The sequence below is a fragment of the Acanthaster planci genome, linkage group LG02 (genome assembly GCF_054643075.1).
Source record: "Acanthaster planci isolate LZ-2023a linkage group LG02, COTS_SCS, whole genome shotgun sequence".
Taxonomy (NCBI): Eukaryota; Metazoa; Echinodermata; class Asteroidea; order Valvatida; family Acanthasteridae; genus Acanthaster; species Acanthaster planci.
In genome coordinates, this window is record NC_141778.1 from 26,017,656 (window position 1) to 26,028,805 (window position 11,150).

General features: G+C 44.5%; 2 protein-coding genes across 2 annotated transcripts; one reads left to right on the forward strand and one right to left on the reverse strand.

The window, feature by feature from the left end:
- The first annotated feature begins 72 nt into the window (after positions 1-72).
- On the forward strand, positions 73-8,420 carry LOC110975934 (uncharacterized). Its single transcript, XM_022228815.2, has 8 exons — positions 73-721; positions 1,220-1,355; positions 1,763-1,917; positions 3,534-3,711; positions 4,195-4,299; positions 5,763-5,947; positions 6,615-6,861; positions 7,256-8,420. The coding sequence occupies exons 1-8, from the start codon at positions 287-289 to the stop codon at positions 7,546-7,548; spliced, it is 1,734 nt and encodes a 577-aa protein (XP_022084507.2). The 5' UTR covers positions 73-286; the 3' UTR covers positions 7,549-8,420.
- LOC110975935 (protein LEG1 homolog) lies at positions 6,925-9,702 on the reverse strand. Its single transcript, XM_022228816.2, has 2 exons — positions 8,422-9,702; positions 6,925-8,168 (listed from the first exon to the last, which is right to left on the reverse strand). Exons 1-2 carry the CDS (start codon positions 9,551-9,553, stop codon positions 8,020-8,022), a joined length of 1,281 nt encoding a protein of 426 aa, XP_022084508.2. The 5' UTR covers positions 9,554-9,702; the 3' UTR covers positions 6,925-8,019.
- Between the last annotated feature and the right edge of the window lie 1,448 nt (positions 9,703-11,150).

The window sequence follows — 11,150 nt, forward strand, 5'->3', positions numbered from 1 at the left end:
ATTGGATCAAATTTTTTAGCGTCTTATTGCGTCACAATGCGGAGAATCGCAACCCTCTTCACACAATTAAGTATAGCGACGAAGCTGAAAACCATGGTAAACAATACGGTCGTGCAAGTTTTTCATCACTGGCCAGACAGCAACGTCTATAAGATTACGTCACGGAACGATACCAACATTGGATATTAAAAGGCTTAAATATTGATACAGGTGTCAAAAGCATCGCCATGGTGAAGTATAGGCCTGTGTGTTATAGAGACTGAAAACCAAGTAGACCGTAAGGATAATGGAGACGAGTGTGTTCCTTGGGGAGGTTGATAACGATGATGAAGAGCAGGATTATATGAACCCGGCACTGCAGAAGCGCCGAGGGGCGACCATCATGGACGTGTTGCCGCCTCCCCCACCGCTGCCAGCGAAAGCTCTTGTCAAGACCCACAGCAGCAGCTCGACAGAGGGAAGCGATGAATATTCCCAAGATGAAGGCAGCGAGCAGGAGGATGACCTAGCCAAATATCGTCCCGAGGTGAGCGAGGACGTCGGCGGGCCCAGTGATCCAGAGAAAGCTGAGGACGCCAAGCCTAGTGGTGCGATGGATGAGGAGGGAGATGAGGCGGCGAGGGGAAGGGGCAGACGGAGGTCGTCAGTCATCCAAAATGTACTGCCTCTCAACACACCTCCTCTACTACATGACAGTGCAGCGCGGAGACGGGCGCTTCTGGTTTGTATATAACTTAGACGTTGCTTTTTATTTAGAGATGATATATTTCCCTGTGCATTTAATTAATTAAACATACGTCAGCCTACATAAAGAGCTCTAAGAATGATATGCGAAAGACAACGTCAAGTAAATTTTAAAGTATTTCATCATAGCTGCAAAACATCAGGGTAGGGGTTCTGAATGAAATAGACGACCAATTAATTATTTCAAACAAAGGGGTTTCCATTCCAGTAAATTAAATGAAAAATATTAATAAAAAGTTCCACTGCCGGTAAGCGTTCCAACATCCGCCGAATACAGCACAGATTAACAGGACACTTTGAAGTTAATCCAGCCCCTTATTATTATTTTTTTATTTTTGGGGAGAAATTTGTCAATTTCTTTTCCTTCTGATTTTGAATAAAAGTTTAAAATGAAGGTTCTTTTTAAATAAAAGTTCTCTTCGTGTTGCATTAATGTATCGATTAAATAGCGACTCTAGCTTCTTACTTCACGCAGTGTGCTCGAACGCCACTGGAGAGATTTCGCGCCATCGCCAATACCATCAAGCACAACTTGAAATGGGCCAAGATGCTGGCCGCCTCCAAGCAGGAAGGAGAGCAGAAATCTCAATTCACGGTGCAACAAGAAGATGGTAAAAATCACGCAGTCCATGATAACAATCTTACACAAACAATGAGAATAACTCGGAGACCGTGAATGAAACAGAAATCAGGAACTCTTAAATAGCAAGAGCCGGTCACATTCATGCGGATTAAAATCGTACGCTGTAAGAAAAAAGTTTACAAATGTTGGACAGTGATATTTTAACGATTAATTGGTCTAATGACTGAGTGAAAGATGATTTTTGAGAAAGGTTTTCCACGTGTGTATGCAGATGCATGACGTTTTAAGCAATGCTGATCAAATAGGGAAACGATTGCCAAGATTTAGAGGGTAATAGCTTTGATATTTTAAACGCTTTTCAACAGTTTACCGATGTACGCATGTTTTCTTCCTTGTCGGTGTCCAGCATATAATTCTGAAAACTTTATGAACCAGGCAAGGATACCAGTCTGACGTTCAACGTGAATGCCTTCAAGGCGAACGTGCAGTCCGTGACCACCCTGCCGGCCGCAGTCAAGCTGACCATGCGCAAAAACCCCTGGGAGCGATCCCCCGAAGACCTGGCTTACATCTTCAGTTTCGTCGACAAGGTTTGTTCTTCAATGGTTTTGAAACAGCCTAATTAATACAGAAACTGTATACAGACCATGTACTTTCTCCACTGAGTTTTGCAACGGATGTGGTGTCGGAGATTGATTAACTTGACATGCCTGAATGCAGTTTAATCTGTCCACAACAAATAAACAAATTGACTTTAAACGGTTATAAATTACAAACATGAATCAAAACGGCCATGATCTGCTTATCTAAGTAAATTCAAGCAATCATATATAACTAATCGAAGTATAGCAGACAATTAAACAGGTCTTTAAACTCAACCTGTCTTTAGGTCAACGTGTACATCGTATCTTTTACATGCAGTACCTTACACTGTTATGGCATGTGCTCGAGAACCATAATAAGTTGTCTCTATTTTGTTTTTATGTTTAGTTTTGTCCCGAATTGAATATCCTCAAATTAAAAGAGTGTCCCCTAAACATGCATTAAACTGTAATAAAGGAAGCGTTAAAATGATGTATTATGTCCGTCGAGTCGGCTGAATCTGCATGCTTGTGGTGGCATTGTGGTGACTATATCCTTCTCGGGCTTAACTTCTGGATCTTTATCGTCAAGAGTTGTTGAGATCGGTAGTCCTAGCCACACTCGGCCACCTTGGCACAAGACAGGACCAATCAATCAATTCTAGATGGCTAGAGGTCCGTTGGTGGTTTGTCCTCTCGTGATAACATCTGCCTGATTCCACCCGGTTTCCATGTGCCGCCACTGAGGACTTGACTGATTCCGGATGACGGCAACTCTCTTCGCCACAAAGGTGTGGAAACGCTTCTCTATAGCGTTGATGTATCGAAGCACTATCGTGCTATCAGTTCAGAAGACTGACTCTTCATAGGGCGAACTCTTATTGATCATCACATCCGGCCTCACAGAGAGTGTCGCAGCGGTCAGCTCAAGCCTTAAAGTATCGTAACCCTTTTAGAGGTGCCATATACGAAACTTCGACAACAGCAGACATGAGTGACTGTGATCATCATATCCTACAACCCACTCAGCATATGTCAACCAACTCTTTTCTGCCTTCTGCACAACGTGACTTCAGCTGATGATCCCTCTGAAGACGTCTGCCTAATGCAGTCAGACGTTGCTCTGCGACGATTAAATTGTCAACAAGCTTTGGCGGGTTGTTCTTGAAAAGTACTGGCAGATCATAATCAATGTTCATCCTTTAGGTGCACAGTCCTTTCCCACTGTGTAATTGCCCTCTTGTCTTGGACTGACATGGCCTTGCCATCATCATAGAGTGACTCGGCAGCATCCGATCTCAAGAATCTCTGAGTGACGCTGTTGCACGAGTGCATCGTCTCCCTTTTCACACAGCTTGAAGTAACTGAAGCCTTTCTTGATATTCGAAGTGGCCCATTTCTCACTTGCAATTGCACAAGAGCCTTTGGCGAGTCTTGACCAATCAGCAGATGTACTTTGCCTTTCTCAACTTGTGGAATGCTGATACCTTGTAGACGTGGCCATTTCTTGATGTTTTCTGGCTCAGTTATGTTGTCGACTGAACAGTGTTTGCAGATCAAATTGAAACTGACCGTACAGGTAATTTCATTGGGTTTTAAGGATATTGATTTGCCTTCCTGTACAGCTGAAATGCTTCGACCGTTACTCCAGTACCGTCAAACAAGAGCTATCATGTGTGCTACATTACGAGTCGTTCGAGGACGGCAGGGTCATCGTTAAGCAGGGGCATCCAGGGCTGTCATTCTACTTCATCCTGTCCGGGGCTGTCACGGTGGAGGTTACGGAAGAGGACAAGAGGACAGGTGGGTGGTGGCCTGCTGGAAGGGGAGGGTATTGAATCTGTTCTGGTGTGTGATGACTCTGTAAGCGTCAACGACGTTAGGAATCATACATTCAATCCCAATAGGAATCGTTTGCAAATTGAGACAGCTCTATGGCAAAGACGCACAAAATGCCATTTGATCTGTTCAGCATGCGATAAACAGCTTAACATTGCTCCAACGAGCTTGTTATGCTTCACGTCCCCGTGTGCCTCCGTCAGTCAAATTTAGAAAGTTGGGCAATGTATCTAATGAACATGTGGAAATTTCTGAAGTTTCCAAAGTTACAAAAAATGAGTTTACATCCTTAGCATTGCTTTGTATACTTCTGATACCTTGAATACACTTTCTTCCGACGCCATGGTTGCTTGCATTGAACGTAAAACTGAACATAAGTGTGTCAGTTTGAAAGCCGATCTCAGTGTTGACTTTACTGTCCACAAATCGTTTCACTTTCTGTTGAAGGTGAACGCAATACGCATATAATGGGCGAGCATACAGCAGGATCGTCATTCGGCGAGTTGGCGCTGCTTCACGGATCGAAGCGGACGGCCACAATTATCTGTAAAGGTAGCCAAATAATTTTTAACCAGTGTTTTCAACTACCTCGAAATGTATGATTTCATTCACTAATATCTTTTACTAGTTATAAGGCAGGTAGAGGACTTGTAACCACGCAACCTTCAAGTTGCTGCATCTGCTGGCTATACAAACGCCTGGTGTGGCTATCCTGTACAGTTAGTGCGACAGCGTGGAGTATGTGCGAACTTGATTTTGGTATTTTGTTGGGATCAGCCATCTCGATCTTTAGAAGGTGATCCCTGGGTAGCAAATTCCAACTTAGAAGTGTTTTGGGATACGACTTATGATAGCAATTGTTATTTGCAAAGGTGTGCTTTTAGGTGAATCTTCCAGTACTCTGGTCTGTTTTTGGCCTTGTTTTCTTATTGTAAATGAGATGACGAGTAATGTTGTAAGGGATGAGACCTTGGGTTTCTTTGTAGATTAGTTGCAGACAAGCTTTAGATCGTCTGGTTTCAAGTGTCTCTTTTTTGAGTAAGCGCAGCATGTCAGTAATGCTGGATTGACAGTTGGAGTCATTGATTTTAATCAGGACAAGTTCCTCGTAAGTTGACCCAAGATTCTTTTTGCTACTGTTGATGGCTTGTTCCGGGACATGTCAGATGATATTCCCTCATCCTCTTTGAGGATGTGATCACCCACTGTGTGCTGGTGTAGGATGGGTTTTCTTCTACAGGCCTTGGTGGTTCTCATGATATGAAACACTTAGCCTTCTTAAAATCCATTTGCCAGGTAGACCCCTTCTGGAAGGTTGCTGATGTCTGTTTCCAGGCACTCAGTTTGTATAGCGAATGCTGTTAGCTGCACGATATAGTATACAATCATCTTCGAATAGCCTCAAGCTTGATTATTTAGGCTGGTATAAGATAGTCATTCATACAGACAAAGAATGTCAAGGACCTCAATATCATCCTCAGTGGAATACCTGAAACGACTGGAGACATTTTGACGACTCACCATAAACTACTGTTCTCCAATGATGTTTGGTAAGGAAACTGCAGATCCAAGCAGGTACATTGTATTGGAGGGTGGAGCTTTTCTAGGAGATGTTGGTGGGAGACGTTGCCAAAGGCTTTGCTGAAGTCAATAATGACAAGATGTGGCTGCTGAGATCTTCTTGAGATCATCAACGAGTGCAGATAATACCGAGTTTCACATCCTCCTTTGGAAAAGCGGTATTGTTGATCGGCAAAGTATCAAACTATCGCCACATGTAGTATACGGGTGGCTGTACAGTCTTCGCTGTGCTAAAGGCCCTAATATCGCTGCTGCAGTACTTCAAAGGCGAATTCCTGTTAAGCAGTTTCTTTGCTCAATCCAGCAACTCCGAAGGAAGCTTGAGCAGTACGGTACATGTATATGAAAGCCCAGCACAAGTTAATCTGTTAAGTACATTCCTTCTCTTTATCAGTATCTTTTATCATTCCTCCTTACTCTGTCGATGCTGCAAGGAGACGCAGAGTTCCTCGTTCTGGACAAGCCTGACTTCGACCAGGTTCTGCGGCGGAGCTACCAGCAGGAGTGGGAAACTCGCATGAGCGCACTGCGGTCGCTGGCGGCGTTTGGACAGTGGTCAGAAGAGGAGCTTAGCGCCACCAACGACAGGGCAAAACTAGTGGAATTCCCGCCAAACACGGTACACGTACTTCCCCTTTCTTCTCCTTATTGCAAACGGTATGAAACAGGGTAGGCTACCCCAGCGGCTATACTAAAATAATTCAGTCGTCTAGTCTACAGTCCCAATCAAGGAGATACATTTACTTAAAAGGTGAATAAAATCCTTTAAAACCCGAATGGAACCTTTGCTTAGATACAGTCTCCACTCATAAAATCATCTATGGCGGATAACTTTTCATAAGGCTGATTGTGTGCAGACGTAGAACGGCTACTGCATGGAAAAGAAAAACATCTCGTCGCGGCAAGTACAACTTCTAACGTAGCCATTGCCTGCTCGCGTGCCGTGTAACTGAACCTCTTTCAAAATGAACACTATTTTCACCCCAAACACTCGGGGAAAATGGTAAAGAGGTTTCAAGGATCCTATCGAAATATTTTGTATGAATCCTTTCCCAGCGCCCTCTATGAGCGGTGGGGACGGGCGATCATGGCACCTCTCATCAGAGACAGAAATGGCACCGCCCGCCAACCACTTTGAAAAAGACATGCTTCTCTATTAAAGGTGAATGTCTCTTGCCTGAAGTCCACTTACGGGACCCGGCCAACATAGTATACGACTGGTATCGGATGTTAAAAACTTAAGAGATGTTCTCGTTTTCCTCAATTTTTGGCACTTGATCGTACAGCCCATAATCAGCAACCTCGCTCAGGCGCCAGACGACATCTACTTCATCAAGTCTGGTACCTGCAAGGTCGTGCGTGAGGTGACGCTGCTCCAAAGCTGCCTACCTTTTGGCCACACTAAGCTCTCCCTGCCACCACTGGATGCTGACCACAAAGTGCTGGACTCTTTCAAGCCGGAGAAATACCAGCGCCTGAGCCGCAAGCTGCTGCATATCGCTAATATCGGCAAGGGCAAATTCTTCGGAGTCGGTGAGCAGTCAGGAGACTCGTGTCACCTACTTCCAACTACAGCCAACTGTAAAATTTGACAAATCATTTTTACAGCTCTTTTTATTTTCAAATACAAGTAAAAATTAATTACAAATTTCTGGGGATTATACAAGAAACTGATCACAAGAGATATAAATTAATCAGAAAAAATCTGACATTAAGGTACGCCGAGATTACACCTGTGTGACGTGACCGATTTCGATCTTTGGTGTAAGTATAAGCATTTCAAGTTTAATTTTAAAAAAATCAGGCAAAAGGAAACAAAAATGAAAAGACTCCAAATTAAGCAGACACTGTCGTAGTTATTTCACAATTAAAATGTCTAATTATGTCGGGTCGGTTTCGAGATGTTATATGATTCCACCACCCTCAGGGGAGGACCTCCGACGCACCCACATCATCTCGGCGGGCAAGGTGGAGTGCATCCTGGTGTCTCGTGTCTCCTTCATGCGGCACGACCGGGGCAAGTCCCTGGAGTGCATGCAGCAGACGGTGGAGCAGCTCTACCCGTCCTACGAGGAGACCTTCACCAGTTACCTGCAGGACAAGCGCTGGCGGGCCTACAAGCACGGCCTGGTCCAGGAGCTGGCGTTCCGCCGCAACATCCCCAACAACACCACCCTGGACGACGTGCCGCTCATCCTTCGCAGAGACGATAAAATCTAGCACCGCCGAGGCCTAGTCCTCAACTCTGCCCTGAACTATTCATACAAAGATGTCTATAATCCCACAATTATTTGGATATTTCACAACCATTTTGAAGCCAACTTTTCCAGCAAAAGTAAGCAGCAAAATGTGCAAGCGTTCAAATAGCACCAAAGCACATCTGTACTGAGGCCGAGACCCTTCTCCATTTTTCGGCACTCCATAAACTTCAACTACACACATAATTTCTCCATACAGCTACATTTCTGGAACATTAATTTTCAGGTTTTTCACCTACAAAAAAAGACACTCTGTGACTTAATTGCTAATTATTTATTAATTGTGGAGAAATCTTTACTTTTTGGCACAAAAAGGTAAAGTCAAGAATATGAAAGCTGTCGAGCTACGTTCAAATATACATGACGGATTTATTTTAAATCCTATCTGATTAAATCAACTGTTTAACAACATAGTTTACGTTGCCGATATCTGTTACAGGCATTCTGTGATGTATAACCATAAGAGAGTGACGATATTCCATAAGGTGGCTAACAGAGTTGGGTTAGCCATCATGTAGCGCCCTCTCGCCTGACTGGCTGGCGAGCACATCAGGGCTTGCCACGCATGCTTCAGCGCGTCACCTGGCAGAAAGATACACACAGAGAACGAAATACGTCAGGATCTCTGCAGATAAACCAAACTGAAATGACCCCAAATTATATTAGAAGTCCTCTTCGTCGTAGTGTTCAGAAGACGATTTGGAAATGAAAATAAAAATAATGAAAATTTTCGTTTGAAGCACATTACGATTTCCGATTAAGACCTTGCTGAGAATTAAGTTAAGAAAGCTCAAAGTGCCTTTTGGAAGTATTAAAACAAAACATGTACATGTACCTGTTGATCGGTCAATGTCTTGGGCGGTTTCGAGTATAAGCAGTGCCTTATTGACGTTCCAGGAAAAGTCGGGTATCTTCGGCGGTCGATCCCCTTGGTGAAGAACACGCTGAGGTAGACACTTCAATTGAAAGCCGACCGTGGTGTTGAGATCGGTGACGAAATCGACGGCAGCGATGTAGCTGATTAGGTTCGCCCAGCTCAGGCCGAATTTCTGCTCCGGCTCAGACATGAGCGGCAGTAGGGAGGCACTGAACAGCGGTAGGGCGGTCTCTAAGGAGTTGGTGTGAGCCACCCAGAGCTGGGCGATGATGTCCTGCTCTCTTGGGCTAAGTGTCGGGAATGGAACAGGAGGGAAACTATCTCCATCCCTTCCTGTGATGCTTTGGAAGTGTGGATCCGACCAGCTCGAGCGATACTTCAGAATATCGAAGAAGTCTTCCCAGTCGTCCACCACGGATGGGAATCGAGTGGTGCAGCTCTCCAAGCTGGTGCAGTAGTCCTGTGGATGATGCAGCGAAGCTAGGATCTCGATCTCGTGGGGCCAATCGGAGAACAAACCAGCTTTCACGGCGCCAAGGAACGGCAACACGGACAGGTAGTAGTTCATGCTGGCCCACCAGCTGAAGGGAGAGATGCAATTCCACGAGCTACCCCTCCTCGTGTGGCTGCAACGGGTCCCGTTTGGGAAGTCCATCAAACGGCCAGATTTGAACTGCCACCCGTGCTGCACGGGGAGTCCCCAAAGGATGTTGGCCGTGTTATTGGCTCTTCCCAGCGTCGGGTCCCCCGAGGTGGCGCGTAGGAGTATCTTGTATAGCCCCAGGCGGTCCGTGTACACCCAGGGGTCGACCACGGTGCGATTGCTGCGCAGTGGGTAGTCGGCCAGAGAGGACGGTGCCTCGACCCAGTGTGGGATATACTCTTCAACTGGCACGTACCTCTGGTGTGCCCCATCTTTTAAGTTATCCACCTCTCCGTCTGTCGCGACTGTGAGAAAAGCCAAACTGGCAACAACAGGGAACAGCAAGACGACAGTGGAGACAGAAAGAGCAGGTACCGAAGCCATTGTGTTGGTTATGACTACAGTATCTGTGGGTCCACGTGAAATGAGCAGACAAATCCCATCCATGCACCGTAAACTTCACAATTCAGCACCCGGGTGACTGTCTTGATAAGCCTATGCAGTTTAGTGCGTACGAAATGCACGACACACACATTCGCATGAAAAAAATTATTTGTATAAGCCACTGTTGTATTTTCGAGCGGCAACCACTTATCCGTCGGATGTCAAAGGTGAAGTGTGGTTGTCCTGACACAACAGCACCGATGCCGACACAATACACCTATACAGTTCAGTACATGTACATGTACGTGCAAAGTTTAAAAGAACTCAGTATAAAACAAGTTTAGTAATGCTATTTCACGGACATTGTGAAATGACAAACGTTGTGTGTTTGTTCCGTACGCTGGTAAACGAGCCACTTTATCGCGGGTGAGGTGTGGTACTGGAAAGTTGCAAAAAATACATAGGCACTTTCTGTGAGTTTGTTTCTGCATTCAATTGGGGAGCCTGAACAATAGAGGACAATAAGGTCCTCGATTGACAGAGGGTCCCCGATTGACTGTGTACAAAACATATGGGTGATCTTCTAAAACGTTTAAGTACAAACAAAAGAGGAACAATAGGGGGTCCCCCGGCCAGTTGCAGGCAAATACACACTCGTGAGCGTGGGTACGTTTGCTCTGAAGGGTCATTTCATTGCTTTCCAGATATTTATCGCAACACAGATGAGACAGTTGTATCTCGTCTGGAACTTTGTTTGCATTTTTATTCACGGGTTCAGACATAATCCAGGTACGCAACGAGTATATATCTCCCGGGACAAACACTGTATCAAAGCTTTCTCAAATCCCCATTAGTCCCACGGTATTTCTGGGGCAATGCCGATACTCTACCGATGTTGCTTTCTGCATGAGTCCAGCACTCACTGCTGTTCATATAGAACTTGTACAGAAAAAAGCCACCGAACAACATCACAAAAAGGCACTAAAAAGGTCAAACACAATTATGAACGCTTTTTTGTACCTACCAATACGTGTCATCTACAAAATGTTAGATATTTACACTGAAAAGCGTTTAGGAATATGTTCAAATGCTCAATGGAAATCACAAAGCCAAAACGTGTGCCATGGGAAGGCGTTTAACATTTAAAAACAATCCCAAACGCATTTCAATGTCGTAACATATCAAGTTTCTTAACATATTGTGGGATAAACGTGTTAAACGGTAGGTAGAAATTTAATGAACCTCTACACTGCAAAAACTGTGGTGTTAAAATCAACACTTTTTGGGGTTACCAGATGACCACACAATAGGATGTTACTTTAACACCGTTGTTGTTACTTTGCACGCTTATAAGTGTTAATTACAATACACTGGAAGGTGTTAAACATAACACCAAATAAAACCAACATTGTTAACACCAGCGAAAAGTGTTGGTGTAGTGCTCCGATAACACCCGGGGTGTTAAATTTAACAGTTTGTGGTTTTTTTTATTGAATTCCTTGCCTAAACGACACTTCCCAATTTTCCCCCAGGAGGACCATTAGGATTTGAATGCTCTCCACATCCAGTTCTTTTTCTTTTTGGTTGGGTGATCCTCGATCGTAAAAGGTCATCATTTATATTCACCCAACCCGGTTCCAAATGTTCCACTCGTTTCACT